The following is a 23924-nucleotide window of genomic DNA, read 5'->3' as shown; positions in this document are numbered from 1 at the left end:
ATATATATGTTTTTTTTAGCAGAGACCCTAAGGAATAAAATGGCAGCCGTTGCAATTTTTTTATGTCACACAATATTTGCGCAGCAATTTTTTCAAACGCATTTAAAAAAAAAAAAAAAAAAAAACACATTCATGATTAAAAAAACAACAACAAAACATAATATTTACCCCATTTTTTTTTTTGTATAATGTGAAACATGATGTTACACCAAGTAAATAGATACCCAACTTTAAAACTGCGCACGCTTGTGAAATGGCAACAAACTACAATACTTAAAAATCTCTGTAGGCGACGCTTTAAAATGATTTACAGGTTACCAGTTTAGAGTTACAGAGGAGGTTTTGTACTAAAATTATTGCTCCCACTTTAACGTTCGTGGCGATACCTCACGTGTGGTTTGAATGCCATCTACATAAGTGGGCGCGACCTACGTACGCGTTTGGTTCTGCGTGCAAACATGAGGGGATGGGGGCGCTTTTTTATGGTTTATTTTATTTTTACACTTTCCCTTTAATTTTTTAATCAACTTTTTTCCTATTACAAGGAATGTAAACATCCCTTGTAATAGGAAAAAGGGCATGACAGGTCTATGCTGGAAAGTCTGGGATTAAAAAAAAAAAAAAATCGATCTTAGGCTTTTCAGCAAAAATGGCAGTATTTACATCTGCCAAAGCAGGAAGTGACATCATGACATCAGCCTCTGAGGGTCATAGAGAGGACTGGGGACAATCTGGTCCACGGCGAGCTCGATAGGAAACCGCCGGCAGCAGATTCATTCTCTGGCTCCCCGATCAATGGGAGAGACCAGAGAAGCACCTGTAAAAGCACTCATGCAGCTAAAAGGCCCCTAGGATGGAGTTTACATGTGAAAGGTATCTGGATGATAACTGAAGCTGCAGGCATCATTTAGATATCTCTTCTCAAAGTGCAGGACGTCATACGATGGCCTACGGGAGGAAAGTGGTTAAAGTGAAGCTGGCCATATGCTGTTCCAATTTCAGCCAGGTCCTGATGGACTGGCCAAAGATTACTTAGTAGGTGGTCCCGTCGAACCCCTCTTGCCCATTATACTTATATTTAAAAATTGAAGGAGACAGGTGGAAAAATGTCGGCTGAACAGCAGCTGCATCTAAACACATGCAGCTGATATTTTGGTATTCAGACGGCTGTGGGCAGCGGCTGTCAGAATACAATAGCCTGCAGCTAATGGATTTGTCCATTCACACTGTTAACATGGATGGAGGAATCCTTTTCCTTCAGCCTGCAGGCTAAATAAAAAAAAAAAATAAAAAAAAAATCAGAGCAGTGAACGGCCAGAATAATATGTATGCAGATTCTGACCTTCTCCTTTAACGTGTATTCAGTCTTCAACCACATCTGCAGCACGTTCCAAGTCTCTGACCTTCTCTTCTAATAATGCCTTCTCCGACAGTTTTATATTGCATTACATATACAGAACATTATGTGTGTCCCAGGGTAATGTCAGGGGCCACAGTGGAGGGCCCCCTATATTTTTGTATGTGGACATACGCTGGCCTACATGCTGGATGTCTGCATAAACTTCAATGTAGACCTGAGTGTGATTATTATTAGTGGTGAGGAGGAGGGCGAGGGAGGTGCACTAAAAAAATAATTCCAGTTCCACCTCAAGAAGGTAACAGAATTTGCAATGGCAATGTGCAGTAACCCCCAGCAACCCATCCATTTACAGTTCACTGTATTTCAGAAGAACCTGAAACGTGGTTGCTATTGGATACCGCACTTTACTAGCCATGGCAGGTCACACACCCTTGGAGAAATGCCCGATAATACTATCATGAGAGGTATAACCTCTAGTACACTGTAATGATTGTTTCTGAAACAATACAGACTTGCAAAAAATGGAGGAAGCTTTTCTTTTACTAGGTGTGCTTAGTATTTACTAAGTTATGAAACAATAAATGCAGAAAAGCATTCAATTAAAAAAAACACAGACACGCACACATGCAGCCTGCACTCTGAGTACATGTATAGGCTTATTTAGTAAGGGGAAGCAGCGAAAAGCTACAAGGATGCAGAAAGCCACAACAAGAAGAAGAATAAATGTATCATTTTGTTTGGCCAATTTGTGATCCACGATCTAGGCATTCCTGCCAGACAGCACAGTCAGGTCAGTCATCTCACTTTCCCTACTGCAGTATAGGAAACAAATGGATGCTGCCATCTCTGTTTTTTGAAGATGCATGCTCTGCACTTTCATCCTGATACAAATATGACAACAGGTTCCCTTTAGCAGCATAGAACCTTCCCTCATGCCTACTGAAGGCAAAGTGGAAGGAGTAGCAGCATACAGATCAGGTCACCTCTGTGCTTCTCCCCTTAAGCATGTTCACAGTTTAAGTGCTGTACAGTACCGAAAACGAATTCAAACATGGAAGCGGGAACATATACTATCTGCATTTAAAAACATAAAGCAGAATTCCAGGGTAAACCTTAACTAGTCTTAAAAACATTCATCTCTCTATCTATATCTATATTAGGGATAGACCAATTATCGGCAAGGCTGATATGCTCTTTCCCCGATATATCGGTATCGGCCCTGGAACTGGCCGATATTTTTGTGACGTCATTCTGCCTTCTTAGGCAGCGCCCTCGACAGCCTCGTCTGGAGTCGGGACAGCCTCGTCCCTCGCCTTGGACAGCCTCGTCTGGAGTCGGGACTAGTCTTGCGGGAGTGTATCACAGCCATACACCCACCTACAGCAGCCCGGTGCCAGCCACCCACCCACATCCACAGGACCTGTACCAACCAGCCAGCCACAGGCACTGTACCAGCAAGCCAGCCACCCACAGGCCCTGTACCAGCCAGGCAACCACCCACAGGCCCTGTACCAGCCAGGCAACCACCCACAGGCCCTGTACCTGCCAGCCACAGGCACTGCACCAGCCAGCCATCCACCCACAGGCCCTGTACCAGCCAGCCACCCAAAGCCCCTGTGCCAGTCACCCACCCACCACAGGGTGCAAGACAGACAGCCAGCCACCCACCACAGGGTGCCAGAAGGACAGCCACCCACAGGCCCTGTACCAGTCACCCACCCACCACAGGGTGCAAGACAGACAGCCAGCCACCCACCACAGGGTGCCAGAAGGACAGCCACCCACAGGCCCTGTACCAGTCACCCACCCACCACAGGGTGCAAGACAGACAGACAGCCACCCACCCACCACAGGGTGCCAGACGGACAGCCACCCACAGGCCCTGTACCAGCCAGCCACAGGCACTGTACCAGCCAGCCCCCCACAGGCCCTGTACCAGCCAGCCACCCACAGCCCCTGTGCCAGCTACCACAGGGTGCCAGCCAGCCACCCACCACAGGGTGACAGCCAGCCACCCACCCACCACAGGGTGCCAGCAAGCCAGCCATTAAGCATTAAACAAAATTAACATGTTCAGTACCAGATTTGTGTCAAAAATTGTCTTTATTTTTTAAAGCTTTAAATGTAGAAAATATCGGTCCATACCGATACGTTGTGACCAAAATATCGGTATCGGCCCCTAATATATAATTTTCAGACAGCTGTGCAGGCTGGTCGTGTGATCACCTCTGTAGGGGATAGGAAAGCGTGCTCGTTAATGGCTAGGAATGCCTGGAGTGGTGACGTCACCTATAGGCTCACCCTTTGCTGGCATTTCCGACTCTCCCCTGCAGCCGCCGCTGACACGGGGAAGGTAGATTGTGTGACTGGACTGGAGCAAGCTGAAAACAGGTAAATATATACATCTTTCCTACACAGGTTAGTCAGAATAGGTAATAGGAGGGGAGAGAGAGCATTTTTGAGACCAGTTAGGTTTAGTCTGGAATTCTACTTTAGGCAGGCCATATATGGTTCAAATCTCGGCCAGCTCCTGCTGAACCGGCTGAGATTTAAACTGTGTATGGGCAGGCTGAATGTACTAAGCTGATCGATCTATCAAGTTGGGTACAACCAGCATGCCAGGTTTTACCTGCAATTATCGCTAGCGGCTGCTATAGCTTCTAGCAATATTCACTGTCTTCTCCCTGTGGGTATGGCTGCCTCCACCCCACTGCTGGGAGCAGACAATGACTCGGCAGGAGGGATTTCTGCACCAACACCGTCTGAGTTGATGGGAGAATTGAGCGAATTTATTTCCTGCAACCCGCGGTTACAGGAAAGAAATTCACTCCATGTATGGCCACCAGTCTTAGCGATTTTTAATGAAATTATAACTAGGCAAATATATATGTATATAGTGGAGTTAAGCTTTGAACAGCACCCAATCCCATATCTTGTATGATTGCCATAAAAAAAAATATATATATATATATTTTTTTTTTTGGGCCCCCTGCAATCTTCTTGAAACGTGATAATCCACACAATACAAAATAATGAAGGTGTCATGTCAATCAGCAAAGTTGTGACAATGCTGGAGATGACATAATGATATTGCAATATTCAAATATATTATTAAATATTGCCAACTCAGAGAAGAGCAAAGTAAATGTGTCCAAAACATTCACTGGTGGTGAATTAATCACTGTCATTTAAAACACAAGCACCAGGAAGATTTACTTTGCTGTGAATGATTACTTTTCCAATATGCCCCAAAGTGTCCACCCACCCAAAGCTCAAAAAAGAAAAAAAAAAAAAAAAAAATCCTACCGTGTCGTTTGACTAACAAACAGAAAGCACATTAGAAAAGATCAAGGGTTTTATCTTTTGTTTTTTTCAAATGTTTGCTGTTGCATGACTTTTACAGATATTTCAGAAGTCCGCTTTAAAAAAAAAAACATAAAAAAAAACATAAAATCGCCCAAAATTGTAAGGCATGTCCAAGCATTTCTTCAGAGGGTATTCAGGCCAATGAATTGCTATGGATTGTATTATTAAAAGGCATATATATGCTTGAACAAATGATTCTCAGTATCTGCAGTGTCCATATCACATCAATGGCCACTATAGATTACCCCTCCACTATTGAAAAAAAAAAAATCAGTATGAAATATGGGATTTCAGAGCCATCAAAAGCATGAGAAATATAAAATCACCTCCATATCAGTAGATAATAAAATGTATTTTCTCGATTAAAGATGATGGTGAACTGAATTTATTCTCTTAAGGAGAGGAGATTAGGAGGGGATGTGATCAACGTGTACAGTCCATATAGTGAATTTGTTGTTAAAGGGATTGTAAAGTCAAAAGTTTTTTTATCTTAATGCATTCTATGCATTAAAGCGGAGTTCCACCCAAAAATGGAACTTCCGCTTTAAGGACTCCTGACCCACTAACATGCCACATTTGGCATGTTATTTTTTTTTTGGGGGGGGGGGGGAGTACCTAGTTATGACAGGTTTCTGCTCGGGATTTTTCCTCTACCCCTTCCTCCCTGGAAACTTCTGGGACACGTCACAGGTCCCAGTGGATTGCCCGGACATTCAGAACATGCAGAGCAACTCACCCATGCGCAGTGCAAACTCGGCCGTGAAGTCGCAAGCTGTCACAGCCGGGTGCCCACACTAGTGATGCCGGTGCCAGGGAGAGCCGAGGGAGAGAACTGAGGGTTCAGGCAGCCGCATCGCTGGACCGTGAAACAGGGGAGCGTGTTTTTTATTAAAAGTCAGCAGCTACAATTTTTGTAGCTGCTGACTTTTAATAAACACAGTAACGGCTGGAACTCTGCTTTAAGTTAAAGAACCTTCTGTGTGCAGCAGCCCCCCTTAGCCACCCCAATCCAGCAATGCCCATGACTATCTCAGCCGTCTGGGACTCCCCTCCTCATTGGCTAAGACACAGCAGCGGCATCATTGGCTCCTGCCAATAAAAGTCAGCTAGCCAATCAGGAAAGAGGGGGCGGGCCGAACCGCAGCTCCATGTCTGAATAGATACACGGAGCTGTGATTCGGCTCGGGTGCCCCCATAGCAAGGTGCTTGCTGTGGGGGCACTCAAAGGGAAGGAGGGGCCAGGAGAGCCGAAGAGGGACGTGAGAAGAGGAGGATCCAGGCTGCTCTGTGCAAAACCACTACACAGAGCAGGTAAGTATTACATGTTTGTTATTTTTATTGAAAAACAAAAAACGAGACTTGACAATCATTTTAAGGTCATCATAGAGGACAAGAGTGCACTCTTTACCAGTAGAGGAACAGAGATTTAATCTCCAAATACAGAAAGGTTTCTTCACAGTAAGAGCTGTGAAAATGTGGAATAGACTACCTCCAGAGGCGGTTCTAGCCAGCTCAGTAGATATCTTTAAAAAAGGCCTGGATTCTTTCCTAAATGTACATAATATAACTGGATACTAGCATTTAAAAAGGTAAAGTTGACCCAGGAAAAATCCGATTGCCTCACGAGGAATCAGGAGGGAATTTTTCCTCCTGCTGTGGTTCGTTGGATCATGCTTTGCTGGTTTTTTTTTGCCTTCCTCTGGATTGGCTGTGGGTGTTGAATCGTGTATATGGGATTGTAAGATTTTTTTTTTTTTTGCCAGTTGAGCTGGATGGACTTGTGTCTTTTTTCAACTATGTAACTATGACTGCAGATTATGGGTCTGTTATAGCTTTCTGCATTTTTTGTTATAGCTTTCTGCATTTTCGGTTATGGCTTTCGGCATTCGTCAGATCATCACTCTCAGCGCTGTTACTAAACAAGCCCAACAGACTACGTATGCACATCCAGTACCCTCTCTAGAAGTAGAACAACCCTGTCCAAGGTAGGCCATAGTAGGTTCCATCAACTAAACGGTGCTGGAGATCAAAACAGCTGATTTTGCCTTTCCCATTATACACCTAAAATCAAAGTGATTAGAAGCCTAACACAACTGCTGGCATTTTCAAGTTAATGAACCGAGCACATACATATATATATATATATATATATTTAACAGGTGAGAATAAATGGAAAATCTCTAATACCACACAACACATAATAATAACACAAACAGGCTTGAGGAGTGGAAGCGTTTGCAATAATCAGTATAAGCAGGAGGCAAGAGAGAAGCATTGTTGAAGTCAAGCAGCATATGACAAAGTAAAAGTCTGTAGGCAGCAGGCAGCGATTACCTTCGTGGTTGTGTAGTACAGTTGGTTGGCTGCTGTGGGACATCCTTGGTGCCTTTGACAAGAGATCTGAGGTTCAGAAGGCAGCAATGTCACATTGGCAAGAAAGGCTAATGATATGGGAAATATCAAGTCTCAAATCTTTAACACAGAGGACTCGATTAGGTGTCATTTTGCCAACAATTGGTTTCCATCCTTTTCCACTTTCTTGGTCTGAATGGACCACAAAATATATTCATTTTTGGAACCAGGATCTGCCCCAAGATCTGTACTAAGGCTTACTGTCATTGTAACACTTATTTTTTACTAAGACCATTTGTTACTTTTCCTCTGCGGTTCTTTCTTCTGGAGTATGTGAATCCCTCGCTGTGTTTCTGGGTCACTTCTGATAAAAAAAAAAAAAAAAAAAGATTGCGTTAGAAAATGGGTTGTGAATTATTAAGGGTTAAAAAGATTGCTTCGTGTTAGCAAGATTTACGCGCTTCGCTCAGTGCCCTTTGGTAGTGTTTTATTTGTAAGTCACGGGGATTGCAGTCAGTGTATTGTAGTGTTTAGGGCAGGGGTCTTCAAACTATGGCCCTCTAGTTGTTCAGGAACTACAATTCCCATCATGACTAGTCATGTCTGTGAATGTCAGAGTTTTACAATGCCTCATGGGATGTGTAGTTCCGCAACAGCTGGAGGGCTGCAGTTTGAGGATCCCTGGTTTAGGGTTTTACGAAGCATCAGTCTGCATCTGCAGTGGTATAAACAAGTTTTGCTACAATAGGTGCAGGAATATGTTCCAAAAAACAAGAATATTAGAACACAACTTTAGGTACATAGTACTGTTTTTTTGTCATTTATTTCACACACATGAACATGAGAATCTTGATTTGTTTTGGATTTGAAGTTTAAAGTATAACTAAAGGCAAAACCTTTTTTTTTTTTTTTTTAAGTTTTGGATAGAGTGGAGAGGGATTAGACCGCTTGTCAGTTTTTATTGCGGTCTGTGCCCATTAGGGTGATTCATCCTCTCTATTTGTCCTGTTTACCATTATCATTGAAAATTAAAGTAAAAGAAAAATCACAAAATTTGGGTTGTCCCTAGAAATATAACAGAGGGGAAATCTTCCAGTGGGGACACCAATTCTGGTGACCGTAGGGTCCCCAAGGAATTCCTTTTTTTCTATGGATCAGGAAGTGAAGGGAAATCTCCACAATGGTACATAAATGGAGAAAAGAAAAAAAAACTTACACCAAAAAAACCTACAGGGGTTATAACCCTCCCTTATTCTATCCAAATTGAAAAAAGTTTTGCCTATAGTTCTACTTTAATGTTAAGACTTTCTTTATGTTGTATTTGCTGAATAAAGCAGTGTACTGTTCTTTACATTGGCATTCGCACTTGTGTCAATGTTAATTTCAAGTGGAAACATGTCTTTTTCTTGCCTAATGCCTGGTACACACAATGAGATTATATTGAGCATGCTAGTCTGCATATAGAAAACAAATAGTTTACTAAAGTACAAAAATTCTCGTATGACAGAATAAAAATTGATGTATTGTATTTGTATTGTATTTTCATATGAGAAAACTGTATTGATTAAATGAAAATCGTGCAATCTGGCATTGCATGAGAAAAATTTTCGTGTTTGTGCCATTTTGGACAAAAGCTGTGTAAGCGATCAGATTATTGTACGATCGCTTCAAAAGCTTCTGATCATGTGTGCGGGATTTAATTCTGCAATGTGCCAACAACTGCTATTGTTATTTATACCATGATCCTGTACAATCTCTTCCTGGTTATTGTACTGCTGCGCCTATTCAATAAACCTTTCCTCCCGAGAGTGGAAGAATTGGGGAACTAAGGGAAAAAAAAAAAAAACCTGTTAGGCCCCTTTCACACAGGTGGACCATTCAAATCCGCCTGTCCCATTTTTTTGGCGGATCTGAACGGTCCCCCCATGCATCCCTATGGGGCATCGGATGGCAGCGGAGACATGTCCGCTGACATCCAATCCGATCCGTCAAATCTGGATGGATGGAAACCCTATTTTCCATCCGTCCAGCGGATCGGATCGGATGGGAACGGACCGACGGTCTGTTCCCATCCGATTCCCCCATAGAGATGCATGGGGATCTGACAGCTGTGTCTCTGCACACAGCGCGGAGACACAGCTGTCATCCTCCTGCTCAGCGGGGGAGCGGCGGATCGATCCCCCGCTGAGATAAACGGAGTCCGTCCGACACACATACTGTGTGAAAGAGCCCTTAAGAGTGGAGGACAGCCACTGTTGTCCCGGCAGGTCAGGGCGTCCCTCTAGGGATGAAACTGAAGGGAACCAAATACCACTGATAATCCTACATGCTCCAAAAGGAAAAAAAATTCAGAGGGGCAGAAGAAGGTGGCCAGAATAGGGCACAACTCCAGAGGTCCAACTAACACAAGAACTACAGCCAGAGTATCAAGGATGAGAAGACCGCAGGGAAGGGGAAGGTCTGTTAATCTGGGTGGAGGCACAGGGGAGAAAAGCAGAGAAGTAGCTGAAAAGAGCACCAGAAGTAATGGTTTATTCTAAGAAACCAAAGAGGGCTCTCCTTGCATCTAAATTCCTGAGGAAAAACTATCAAGGACCTGCAAAGATTACCAACCATCAAGGATTATCCAAGAGCTTAGTAGGATTCTTGCTTTAAGCCAAGAACCAGGCTTAGTTGCTCTGGATGCATATAATATAGAAGTAGATCAAGGAACGGTCGGTGGTCCCATCTTTTCCTATGGCTTTTAACAGTGAGGCAGGTGTAAGCTTTGGCCTGTGGTAATATCCCTGATGATGACAGGGTAGGTCTGGTGCAGTGCTGAATAGAAACCAATCAGCTTCCAGTTTTTTTTTTTCATCAAAGCTTAACAAGCTAAATTTAGACTATTGACAACCATGCACAGCCGCACCAGATTTCGCCCTCCCCAGTTTTAGTAAATTAACCCCATGGCATCCCCCAAAGACCGAGTGAAAAAAATGCTCCTTAGATATAACATCTGTCTCCTAACACCTTAACCAGAGTGCTCTGTGCCTCTCCATGGACAGCAGACTCATACATGATATGAGAGTTCAGATGCTTCTATCAAGCTATCACAACTGAAGTGTAGGGCTCCAGACATCTGCTCCACATGCAGGTCTACTTGCAAAGGTGTAGAAATCACTTTTAAGGGATTTAACCTGTTCTGCCACACACTCATGATGGGGTGAAGGCTGGCTCCCACCACTGAAAGCGAAGTGTTTAATCAGGATAGTGGTTTTCCTGTTAAGCGGGGTCACTGGCCTATCTACAATAGGTATAGAACACCATTTACCAAATTCCCTCTCAAAGAAAAAAAAGTTCCAGCACACGCTCAAGTGGGGTCCGGGACACTTCAGGATGCTTCCAGGCCACGTAGAAGAAAACCTCCAATATGGGGTGAAATGGAACGCTCTTTACAACTGCAGGGACTCTAAAAGAGATAGAAAGCTTATCCTCCAGATGCAATGTTGTATGTACTGCATCAATAAGGCCCGCGGACATCTCCTGTACATCTGAGGTAATCGCAAAAGATTGTGGTCCCCCCAAAAACTATTTTTCCAATAATTTCTATATGCTTGATATATATATTTTTTTCACCAAGTTACATTTTTAGGACAAGCTTACATGGATCAGAGAGATTAAGATTGGTCCTGTGACCACTCTGATTTATCACTATTGTTCTGATTCAGCTCTAAGTACTAAGGAAAGAAGAAAGAGGCTGTCAAAAAATCCCCGACTGCTGCATAGGCCGTAACACCTAATCACTGATGAAGATAGGTTCTAGGGTAATGCCTAGTACACACAATCAGAAAATCTGATGAAAAACATTACATGTGGAGCGATTGTACAATAATCTGATCTTTCGTACACAGCTTTCGAGAGCCAACCACAACGAACAGTATACAAAAGGAACAAACATGAAAATTTTTCTCAGACAATAGAAGAGCGAATGATTTTCATTTAAATAGTCAAAAAAAAAAAAATCGTAAGAAAAAGACCATGCATGCTCGGAAACGAAAGAATACATTACATTCCATAACTTCCGAAGTTGTATTTTGTTGTACGAGAATTATGAACTACTAGCATGCAACAAAAGATGGACGATCATAATAATGGGGTACTTTGACGCAGTGGTGGGCTTGAGCACGATATGGCCAAGTAGATACAGGAGGAGTCCTTTGTAGTGCATTAGCACATCTCTCCCAGCAAGGAGTGTTGTCTCCAAGGGTTAGAGAGGCTGGATTCACCCCTTTTTTATGGATAGTGTAGGACCCACTGGCAATGGGGTACTTTGACGTGGTGGTGGGCTTGAGCACGATATGGCCATATAGTGGGACTAAATCCCCATTTTTATTTATGGATTGTCTTCATATTTGATAGTCATTTCTTTTGCATGTGTGCGCTATTCTTTTTTAATATACATGTCGCTTGGTCCATAGCTGCACCGGCTTTAGATATACAGTACATGTTCAGGGTTTGCTCCCCCAATTTTTTGCTTGTTTATTACAATACAATACATTCCATCACTTCCGAAGTTGTATTTTGTTGTACGAGAATTATGAACTACTAGCATGCAACAAAAGATGGACGATCATTTGTCTGATATTCTCATCGTATGTATGAGGTTTTAGTTTACCTTTTCACTTTCCGTGAAAAAGTGAACTTGAACTATTAAAGTATACAACAGGGGGATTAGAATGCTTGCCAGTTTTTCTTGCTGTGCCCCCATGCTAAGAAGATTCATCCTATTAGTTCTGTTTACTATTATTATTAAAAGTAAAAGAGAAATCACAAATTTTGGGTTGTCCCCAGAAAAGTAATAGAGGGGTAATCTTCCCATGGGGACACCGGTTCTGGTGACCTAGGGGTCCCCAAGGAAATTCCTTTTTCTGGGATTTCCTCCAACTTCCTGTTTGGCTATGGGACAGGAAGTATTGGAAAATCTCCGCAGTGGGACACAGATGGCAAAAAAAAAAAAAAAAATTGACAGGGGTTATAACCTTCCCTTGCTCTATCTATATTTAAAAAAAAAAAAAAAAAAAAAGGTTTTGCCTATAGTTCTACTTTAACAGGTAATAGTTTTGTCTTGCTGACCTTAATCGATATAGGTGTGTGTAATTGAAGAGATCTTACCACAATTGCTTGAACAGGCTACTGACAGAAGAAAATCCATGCATTATATCATACGGCCACCTTAAAACACCACCTATAACTTACCAACTTTTTCTGTATGCTGCCAGGGAATGTCTGTGTTATATGTGCCATCATCACATTCTGAATAAGTCTGCAAGAAAACAGAAAGACATCCTATGAGAGCAGTGGACCAGATAAAGTACAAGCAGATAGAGACGGAGGCATTAGTCATTCCACTTGGGTTAATAAGGGTGATGACACAACCTCAGGAGCTATGACACTTATAACACATGTTGTTTGTTGTGTGCACTAGGGTTTGTAGACATGAAAAACTTGGCACGTTCAAACTGTGCATTAAAAGGAGTTCAAATGGCATTACCTGCTCACACTGACAATTCTGCCCACATTTGCACTACTGTTCCTTACACTCATGAAATACAGAGCTGTTTTTAGGGGGAGGTTAGCAATTTTGGTGCCATTTTTATACAGTTTTCCACTCTAAGAAAAAGCAGATCTCTGTACTGATAGGAAAAAAATCATACCTTCTGTCTTTGTCCACAGTGATCCGCATACCACACCATTCCATACAGGCAAAGAAATGTCGTAATTGCCTGCAAGTGACACAGGAGGAGATCAATAGGTTTTAATGGGAGCTATTCACATATGCAAAAAAACAAACAATATAGGTGACCCGTAAGGTCACACAATAAAGCTTCCCCCCAACCCATACACTGTGTCTGAGACACCTTCTGCTGTCTATATGTACATTTAGAGAAGCTGCTAAGATCTCCAGGTATTGTACACTAAATGGCAAAGAAAAGCCCCCCCCATGTGACAACAGTGGGGGATAGTGATTGGTTGTCTAGGCCTCAAACAGTGCACTGCTGGGATGCTGATGATATGACAAATACCTTTGCATATTCAGAAGTACTGTAGTTATTAGGGTAAGTTGTGATCAGAGTATCAACGCTAAGTGTAGACACCAGACAAAAAGTTCTCAGCACTACCTCTACATTTTACTCAAACACTTGGTGAGAGGGAGGTGGCAGAGCAGGGACACATGACAAGAACTAGATTACCATAAATAAAATGGACTTTAGCACAGTTGCATTGTTTCCTGTCTTGTATTAGCAATTTTTTAACAGACTTATTTTTGCCTGGTGCTTCATCTTTACTAAAAAAACAAATAGAGAGGCCCATTCATAAAGCTGATGTATAGGCTTATCACAGCCAAACCACTGTTTGACCATAGATCTCCTTTAACGCAGCTGAAAAGAATTCCATGATTGTTTTTCTTTTTTATGCACAGTATAACATTTCATTTTATAACATTAGTATTGTAATAACAATACAAACAATAGTCATATTTGATAATCCAATATAAGTTTACTTGAAAAAGCTTCATGTTGTGGGAGCTACCCGTCTGCTGGCCATCTCTTTCCACAACCTTCTGCATTCCCTGCATGCTTTGCAGCATCTCCTCTGCTGCTTAACTTTCAATTTTTAAGGACTACATATCCCATGGTACTTTGCTGCCTGCCAGCTGTGCTTCCTATACTGACTGCCTCCTGTAACTCCTCCTTTCAACCCATCTGTAGTTCAGAAGGCAGGCTCTGTGAAATGTGTGACACAGCAATGCCTATTTACAAGGCACAGTGACTACATCTCACAGAATTCAAGGAGGTAAATATGTGGGGTCTTCTCAAAGTAAATTTACTTCAAGATCTTTCCCATTAATAGGAGTGGTCATGAAATAATGGAAATACGATGTGGACATAAATATATGATTTTAGATTTTGACCATAAATACACTTTTATAAAAAGATGAACTTTTTGGAAAGTGGAACGCAAGCCGAGTCATACCCGGAAGCTCCGTGCAGAGAGCGGGCGAACCCTCACCGGTGTCCCGCAAGGCTTCCATGTACTCAGTTCTTTGTGGTAATCCACTGCTAACTCAAATTATACCACCAACGATATATATTAGGGATGCACCGAAATGAAATTCTTGGCCGAAGCCGAATAATAATAAAATGTTTGGCCGAAGGCCGAATACCGAACGCGGTGTTTCACATTTTTTCCATTTATTTTGCCAATTTTTTGTCCTCTCTCTTGTCCTCTCGTGTCTCTCTCTCTCTTGTCCTCTCACTCTCTCTCTCTTGTCCTCTCATGTCTCTCTCTCTCTTTCTCTTGTCCTCATGTCTCTCTCTCTCCCTAAATGTTACTGTAGGGAATGGGATTCAGTGCACACTGCAGCCTTGTACCATAGGGTTAATGTTAGGGACACTGTAGGGATTGGGAAGGATGCTGGGAATGGAAATCAGGAAGCATGCAGGCAGCCTTGTAAATTTTAATTGCAGATACAGGGCACTGGGCAGGTCAGGGTTAATGTGGTAACATCAATTACTCAGTGACAGTCAGTCAGTGTCAGTGTGGACTCGATCAGATTATACAGTCTCTCATAGTGGTGGTAGTAGGAGGCTGGAGGTGGACTAGTAGTAGCCTGGAAAGGAGCACAGCCGCATACATCCATTACTCACTCGTGCACTGCAGCCCGCCCCACACATTCAGTGAGTCTTACTCTCCTCCCTAGTTTTTTCAATGGCACATTCAGGAAGCCAATCACGCCGTGATTAGCGGCACAGCGGAACCAATCAGGTGTGCAGGCACGCGTGATTAATTCGCTGTGCAGCTAATCACGGCGTGATTGGCTTCCTGAATGTGCCATTGAAAAAACTAGGGAGGAGAGTAAGACTCACTGAATGTGTGGGGCGGGCTGCAGTGCACGAGTGAGTAATGTAATGTATGCTCACCGCTGAAGTGTCCCGACTTCACGGAAGTCTGTGAGTCCTCCTGTCCTCCTCCGAGTCCCTTCCCCCTGTAAATATCGTGACCTCGGCGATATGAATATCGGCTACGGCCACAGAACGATAGTTGATATCATATCGACTATCGTTCAGCCCCATTATTCGGCACAAAATTATTCGGCCTTTTGACTTATTCGGCCGAACACCGAAAGTGCTATTTTTTCTATTTTCGGCCGAATAATGTTCGGCCGCCGAACATTCGGTGCATCCCTAATATATATGAACTATTTTTAAACACTACTGCACTTTTTTTGTTTTTTTAAAAATAAACATGGAGTTTTATACTACACTATGAGGAGTGCGATACTTTTGTCTTAATACAACAACCAATAGGATCCAGGACCACCCGAGCACGGACGGCTGGGACCCCGCTGGATACTCACCATACAAAGCCCATTTGACCCACTTGCCGTATGACATTGGGGGTCAACAACATCTGGTGAGTTTGTATTGCCTACCTCATATATACAGGAGCACGGAGGGTGACACCACTATTGCACTTGTTTTGAACCAACACTAAAATCAGGTCACTTGGAACTATTTATTTTTGAAATATACGGACACCACTCTTTTGCACTGAGCACTTTTCCTTTGTTTGTTTGGACTTTTCATGAACTTTTTATCACTGCATATTTATTTACAAAATGTATAGATTTTTTTATTTGTAACAATCGGAATAAGCACAGTTTATGCACTTTATACAATTTCCATCTGGTTAAGCAAGCACACTGGATCTAGAGTGTGCATGATTATTGTTTATGACTACAAATTATAGCACAGTATATGCACAATATATAATACATTTTTTTTGGTTTATATAAACATATGGGAACAACATATAGGTGGTATCAGATACTTCCTATATTTTGGTACACGCTGTAGGTAACATTTAACATACTACCTAGTACTATATATACACTTTTAGGGCTACTGGCAGTAGTAACCCCTAAGTCATAGGTAGATTCGTTGGCGTCAATACCAACATATCTGATATCCATATACCACCTCATACAGCAAAAAAAAAAAAAAATGTTCCCACAATACCCTGCTACAAGGTATGCGCTGTTGACGTAATATCTAATATTACATAAATTCTCAACTAATATTTTCAGATGGCAATTTTAGCCTTCATACTTCAAGTATATTAAATATGAATTCTCCTTGCCCACTTTCTTTACAGCAAGATTACAGAGGCCATTTCATTTACAGCTAAACTGGTTTTCTGGAGCCCTGACTTCCAGGCTTTGTAATTTCTTTGTCCCGGAAATCAGTTGAGCTCATGATCCGTACAGGAGACCGGTTCTGTATAAAGTTAAAAATATTCACTTACCACACAGAGAAGCCAAAGTACCACATACAGAAGATGAGTTTTGGAGAAAAGGTCCTGACCAAACTTTATACATACGCTTGCTTCAAGAAACGCAATGGCACTGCAGGAAAAGAAACCCGGGTAAATAATGTATATTTTGTTTTTGTAATTCTTGGTGCTGGTCCCTAAACTCAAACCACATCGGCAGAAGTCCCTGTACTGAAGATTGGAGTGACCATTAAAGCTTAAGCCTCGTACACTTTATCAGATTATTGGATGAATATTCGTCCGCTTTTTGTTGCATGCTCGTCTCATATCGAAAAGGAAGAGGAGACTTAACATACGAAAATTTTCAAACGACAGAATTAAACTTCAGAAGTGATGTCATGTGTTGAATTGTTTTGTAATGTATTCTTTTATTTCTAAGCATGCCTAGACTTGCTCTTAGGCTCCATTCACATATAGGCGTTTCGGATCGCGGACAGAATTGCCGCAATTCTGCCCACGATCAGGAACGCCTATATGTGAATGGAGCCTTAGGATTTTCTTTGGATGAAAACTAACCTAACACATACGTTACACACGATACCAATTTTATAGCCTGAACAAACAAGGAGTCACTGCTCAAGGTGGTGTAATGATTAAGCACACAGTCAGTGTGTGAAACGCGTCTACCTTGTCACGATTGTCATATTTGGATGTCCAGTCAATAAACCTGGATTTTGACTCAACCTGGAGTGCTGCCAATTCCTTTTCTTTTATCAATTTTATAGCCTGCACATTCAGTTTTTGTCGTCCGAAAAGTCGGCATCGGCTGTCAAAAGCACAATACTATGATCCGAAAATAGACAGATCGTTCATCGTACAAAATTTCACTTTCCGATTTTCTTACCGTGTGTACGGGCCTTTACACATCACATGAATCACCAGGGACATATCAGCTGTACCAAATCACAGCAGAATAGTCAGTGGAAATTTATGTTAATGTTGCCATAAATAAAAAAAACTGCCATTTCCAGTTCCCATCTCATGGCTGCCAGTTACTACAAAGTCTGATTTCATTTCAGTTAGCCATGGGATAGAAAAGATCAAAAAAGAATGTACACACCAAATAACAAACTCTTCCTAGCAACAATCTGTTTAGTACATGAATATACATTGATAAGGCTATTTACAATAAAGTGTTTGTTATCCCAACATTTCAAATTCCTGATATGTGTCTGCTGTACCATGTACTTGTATGCAAAAGTATTCAGTTTTTTTGTATTGCTTCCTTTGAGTGAAATCCCTGGTGTTCCTAAAAGTCCCTCTGCTTTCCTATGAAAAACTAACCACACTAAGCAGGGGAACACAGCATGGTCAGTTCTCTAGCTGTGCTGGGAACCTGCTCTCCACCAATGATCAGACTTGTTCCGACACGCTCGCGCTGCACAGCCTTTCACTGGGTAGACAAGTAAACTGTTGCTTCCCCCCCCCCCCCCCCAAGCTTTTATGCAGCTGAAAATAGAGTGAACAGAGGGTTTGTGACCACTTATAAAAAAAAATATTATCTATACACAAATTCTTTGACTTTCATTTCAATTTTAAACTGAGTGGGCTGTTTTACAAGGCGAGGGCTTGCAATCAATTTTAGATGACACACACACACACACACACACACACACACACACTTCCAAAAAAGGTGGGACAAAGTGTAAAATCTACATAAAAATAGAATACAATGATTTCCAGATCTCATAAACCCATATTTTATTCACACTAGAAAAAAAAAACATATCAAATGTTTAAACTGAAAAAATTATCATGGTGGCAGCAATACAGTTGAAAATGTTGGGACAGAAAATCAAAAATCTGGCAGTAAAAGTGGTAGTAACAAGAGCTGGAAGAACCTTTTGCAATTAATTAGGTCATTGGCAACAGGTCAGTATCATGATTGGGAATAAAAAGAACATCTTAGAGAGTCAGAGTGTCTCAGTAGTAAAGATGGGCAGAAGTTCACCAATCTAGGAAAAGCTGCATTTAAAAATTTTCAAACAATTTCAGAATAATGTTCCTCAACATTAAATTACAAAGACTTTAACTATAAGGGACAAGACTAAAATGCAATATTGGATGCCTGTGACTTTCGGGTCCTCAGACAGCACTGCATTAAAAACAGGCATGATTCTGTGATGGACATCACTGCTTGGGTTCAGGAATACTTCCAAAAAAAAAAATCACTGTCTGGACACAGTTCGTGCCATCCAAAAATGCAAGTAAGGCTCTATCATGCAAAGAAGCCATATCTGAACATGATCCAGAAACCCTGCCATCTTCTCTGGGCCAAAGCTCATTTAAAATGGTCTGTTACAAAGTGGAAAACTGTTCTGTGGTCAGTCTAATTAAAGTTTGACATTCTTTTTGGTAACCATGGGCACCACATTCTTTGGACTATAGAGAAGAGGGACCTTTGTTATCGGTGCTTAGTTCAAACATCTGCATCTCTAATGGTATGGTGTGCATCAATGCGTATGGAATGGGCAACTTAAACATCTGGAAAAGCACCAGCAATGCTGAAAGATATATTCAGGTTTTAGAGCAGCATATGCTTAGACAAGAATGATACAACACTCCTCTCTTAAAACTCCAGTAAGGGTCCTTTCACACGGAACGGACCGTTTATTGGTCCGCTCCGGCACTTTTTTTTTTTTATGGACACAGATGACACTTGTGTCATCCGGTCCGTATGTCCGTTTATCATACCATCCGTTTACGGATGAAAAAACAGACATAATGTATGTCTATAGGATTGTGGATGTCAGCAGATGATACCGCTGACATCAGTTTTTGCGTCCGTCACGTTTTTTTAAAAAGAAGAAAAATAGGGTTCTCTTCCGTTCCAAAAAACGGAACTGATAGGAAAGGACGCAAATCGGATGTCAGCGGATGGTCATCCGCAATCCTATTGACATGCATTATGTCCGTTTTTCATCCGCAAAAAAATGGGATGAAATACGGACATACGGAGAGCCTGTGTGAAAAGGACCCTAACTAGTTTCCTCAGTTCCCAGTCGTTGGCTTTGTCCCAACTTTTTTGAGACGTGTTGCTGCCATCAATTTTAAAACGTATTATTTTCTTCTTAAAACTGTACACTTTCTCAGTTTAAATATTTGATATGTTTTCTATTGTGAATAAAATATGGGTTTATGAGATTTGCAAATCACTGCATTCTTTTTTTTGCAGATTTTACACAGAACCCCAACTATTTTGGAATTGGGGTTCTAAAAATCACTGCAACACCGTGCAGGGATTTAGAATGTACAGCACAGAGGATGTGGAATGTCTCTGGTATATAATTACACTAAAAATAGTCAGTCATAGATGGGCCGTGTTTTTTTTTTTTTTTTTAATCATAAGGCCAGTAGGCTGAACGAAAAAAAAAGCAAATGGATTCCTCCATCCACACAAAGTGGATGAAGGAATCTCCCCTTGCTGAGACACTGTATTCTGATGGCAGGACTCTCTGCTGTCAGAATACACTAATCAGCAGCTTAAGAGTCGGTTCACACTATGACGACACAACTTCAGGGCGACTTGAACAAGTCGCCGTGCACCGCGACTTCGGCGCGACTTGCACAGACTTCACATAATGGGAAGTCAATGCAAGTCGCTCCGACTTCGGACAAAAGTAGTGCAGGAACCTTTTTCTATGTCGGAGCGACTTGAGTCGCTCCTATTAGAACGGATCCCATAGCACAGAATGGAGCACGACTTTTTTTTTCCGGCCAGAAAATGGTTTAACAAACCTTTATTACAATGGAATTCTGGCTGGTCTGATATCACAGGTACTGCCACCCCCAAAGTCTCCCTGGACGGTAGTGGGCAGTCCTTACTACTGCATTGAACAGTACTCCTGTCCTATTACATGCAGTATTACTCTGAGCCAATGCTGGCATGAGGAAGCATCACCAGGAGGCAGGTTAATGACAGCCTGGGCTTTAAAAGAAGTTGGGTAAACGACACTGGCTGTTATTCAGCATCAGTGGCGGCTGGTGCTCAAAATTTTTTTGGGGGGGGGGGCGCAAAAAGAAAAATGTAATAGGTATTGCTTCGCGGCAAAAAACGCGGTAAAAAAAGTGCATGACTTTGAGGTCATGGTACAGGCATGGCACAGGTGATGGTACAGGCACGGCACAGGTGATGGTACAGGCACGGCACAGGTGATGGTACAGGCACGGCACAGGTGATGGTACAGGCACGGCACAGGTGATGGTACAGGCACGGCACAGGTGATGGTACAGGCACGGCACAGGTGTTGGTACAGGCATGGCACAGGTGATGGTACAGGCACGGCACAGGTGATGGTACAGGCACGGCACAGGTGATGGAACAGGCATGGCACAGGTGATGGTACAGGCATGGCACAGGTGATGGTACAGGCATGGCACAGGTGATGGTACAGGCATGGCACAGGTGAGGTCACAGGTCGGCTTCAATCACTTACCTGCTCTCCTCCTGGGATGCCTGCGAGCTGTCCACGGCGCTGCTCCTCTCCTCGAGTCCTCTTCTTCTGACGGCGGCGGGATTCCGGGAACCGTCCACAGCGCTGCTCCTCTCGTCCTCTTCTGTCTTCCTCTTCTGGCTCTTCAGATCCGTCCGGCGGGAAGGAGATCGGGCGGTGACGGTGCGTGACTGACGCACGCACCGGCAACGCCCCCATTGCGACGTCAGCGGGGTCAGCAATCGGATGTCCTGGATGATGATTGATCCAGGCTGGAGACTGGACCAATCACAGCCAGGATATCACGAAGTGGGGGTGACCTGCGCCCAGGTTACGTCCCAGAAGGCAGCCAATCGGCGCCTCTGCTGGGTCGTAAACCCCCCCCCCCATAGCCACCACTGAGACCGGCGACCGGGAATAATTTTTTTTTTTTAACTTTATTTTTCTTTTTTTTAACTTTATTTTTCTTTTTTTTAACTTTATTTTTCTTTTTGTAATCTTTTTTTTCTTTCCTTTTTTTTTTTTAGGGGGGGGCGGCGCCCTGGCGCCCCCTATGCACAGGCCGCCACTGTAGAAAAGGAGTGCCACCTAGAGGTGGAGAGGACTTTCAGCAGGTGAATGTCCATATTAAAAGGGTAGTATTTAATTAAAAGCTGCTTTTTAATTTTTCTCTGCTGGGCATCCTAATTCTTAACCTTAGCTTATTGTCTTAGAAGGGAAATGGAGGAAAAACTTCCTTTGAAAATCCTTTACAAAAAAAAAAAAAAAAAAAAAACAGAATAGAGATAGCCACTAAAATAGGAAACACCTAGCTAAGATCTTGAGGTTTACTCACCCAAACACCCAGCATTGGGTACCAACTCTTTTGCATTGTGTGTCTGTAAGATATGCGTAATACTGCCTAAAAATTAAAACAGGAGAAAATATGATAAGCAAAATAATCTTTATATGAATCAAAAGCAAACTTCAGCATTACCCAACCATGCAATTATGGGTAAATAAAATGCTACACCTAAAGAAAACCTATACTTGGAGAAATTTGGGGGTTTCTATTGCTGACTCTAACTGCCTAGTTCTGGCTTCCATACTTTGAGTCAATGCACTGGAACAAGCATTCAGATAAGAAAGCCATAACTCCTGATTTGTATACTTGTTCCAGGTCTGTTCCTCAAAGGGTATTGAAGACGTAAGATCAGCATAAGAATGAAATAAGTGGTAATAACAGCATCTACATTCTGTCAGTACAGTTACAGGCGGTCTCCGGGTTACAAACGGAGAGAGACAACAGGAAGTGAGGAGAAATCTCCCCCTTGGAAGGGGCATTCACTCCTGTAAGAGTTCTCATGGGAAAAGCGGTGTCTCCACTGAAGATTTATCACCAATCCTGGTTTCCAAAACAACCCAAAAGTTTCAAAATCCAGTTGTCATAGGGACTGAAAGTGAGTTGAAATCTTCTGAACAGGGGCACAGACAGCAAAACAAATGGTACAGAGGTGTTAACCCTTCCCTATGCTATCCAAAAAACTTAAAAATGATTCTTTTGGCTGGAGCTAAACTTAAAAAATGTGCCTGTTCCTACTTACAAACAAATTTGACTTATGAACAAACCTACAGTCCTATCTTGTTTGTAATCCGGGACCACCTGTATTAGCTGGAAAACATGTAAAGCATCCTAGAGCTCCACTTGCTTGCTGGAAATACTAGATATGAAATTTCCAAAGGAAATTCTTGATATCTACTTACAAAAATGATACCGGGCTGTCCTACAATAAACCCTAAAACCTAATCATGTTTTTAAAAATTGAATATAATAAAACTGGGTTTACACTGGTGCGAACACGGACATCGCATGTGATTCGCACCGCATTGCTGAGCGATGCAAATTCGCATCTCACTCAGACCAAAATGGTACAGGACCCTTTTTTTGGTCCGCACTGGAATCAGATTGCATGGGTGTTCACACTCATGCCATCCAATTCCTGTACCATTTCACAGTTCGCACTGCTATAAAAGGGGATGGGAGCTGCTGTTTGAGCTGAAAACACCTAAAAAAGCTCTAATTTCTCACTGTTCAGGCATTTTCCATCGAAGTCTACGGGGACAAAAATGCTCAAATCTGCTTGAAAAAAAATGCTCATGTACTCATTTCAGGCGTATTGTTACAGCCAACAAAAAACACTCAAATGTGAACAGGGGCCATTGGAATTAATGGGATTTTGCTTGTTGAGCATTTGAGAGTCGAGCTGAAAAATGCTCAAGCGTGAACGGGATATACATAAAGCTACAGTCACACTTCAGCTGAGCGTTTTCAAGTGTTTTTTTCAGGCATTTTTGACCGTTTTTATTTCTACAGATTTTCAAATATTATAGGAATTTTTGCTGTGGCCAATAGAAACCTGTGTAAGGTGTGGAATGATGCTAAAAAAGGGGGGGGGGGAGAGAGAGCTGCTGTTTGAGCTGAAAACGCCAAAAAAAGCGCTTCTTTCTCACTGTTCAGGCGTTTTCCATTGAAGTCAACGGGGACAAAAATGCTCAAATCTGCTTGAGAAAAAAGCTCATGTACTCTTTTAAGCAACATGCGTGTTGTTACAGCCAAAAAAAAACACTCAAATGTGAACAGGGGCCATTGAAATGAATGGGATTTTGCTTGTTGAGCATTTCTGAGAGTTGAGCTGAAAAATTGTGAACGGGATCTACATAAAGCTACATTCACACTTCAGCTGAGCGTTTTCAGGCGTTTTTATTTCTACAGATTTGCAAATATTATAGGCATTTTTTATTTAGGTGTTTTTGCTGTGGCCAATAGAAACCTGCGTAAGGTGTCGAATGATGCTAAAAAAGGGTAAGGGAGCTGCTGTTTGAGCTAAAAAAAAAAAAAAAAGGCTGAAAAAAAAACACCCATTTCGCACTGTTCAGGCATTTCCATTGAAGTCTATGGGGACAAAAATGTGCCTGAATAGTAGCTCAGGTACATTTTTGAGCGACAGACGTCTTGCTACCGGTAAAAAAAAAAAACACTCAAATGTGAACAGGGGCCATTG

The 23924-nt window shown here is 42.2% G+C and overlaps 1 protein-coding gene across 2 annotated transcripts in view; it reads right to left on the bottom strand.

Annotated features, from left to right (window-relative positions):
- Window positions 1–6576: 6576 nt before the first annotated feature.
- The window catches only part of PTDSS1 (phosphatidylserine synthase 1), a 76725-nt gene continuing 59377 nt past the window's right edge, over window positions 6577–23924 (bottom strand). Inside the window, exons 9-13 of one of the 2 annotated variants that reach the window (XM_082258209.1) lie at window positions 21719–21784; window positions 16424–16523; window positions 12772–12840; window positions 12314–12380; window positions 6577–7442 (exon numbers count right to left, since the gene is read on the bottom strand). In XM_082258209.1, the coding sequence (XP_082114335.1) occupies window positions 7354–7442; window positions 12314–12380; window positions 12772–12840; window positions 16424–16523; window positions 21719–21784 (391 nt within the window). In that variant the 3' untranslated portion in view covers window positions 6577–7353. The remainder of the gene's footprint in view (window positions 7443–12313; window positions 12381–12771; window positions 12841–16423; window positions 16524–21718; window positions 21785–23924) is intronic. The other variant, XM_082258210.1, reaches the window with a different exon arrangement.

Source organism: Pelophylax lessonae (genome assembly GCF_965119305.1).
Source record: "Pelophylax lessonae genome assembly, chromosome: 5".
Lineage (NCBI taxonomy): Eukaryota > Metazoa > Chordata > Amphibia > Anura > Ranidae > Pelophylax > Pelophylax lessonae.
Note: the sequence above shows the minus strand (reverse complement) of the source record. Positions and strands in the feature narration are given on the sequence as shown.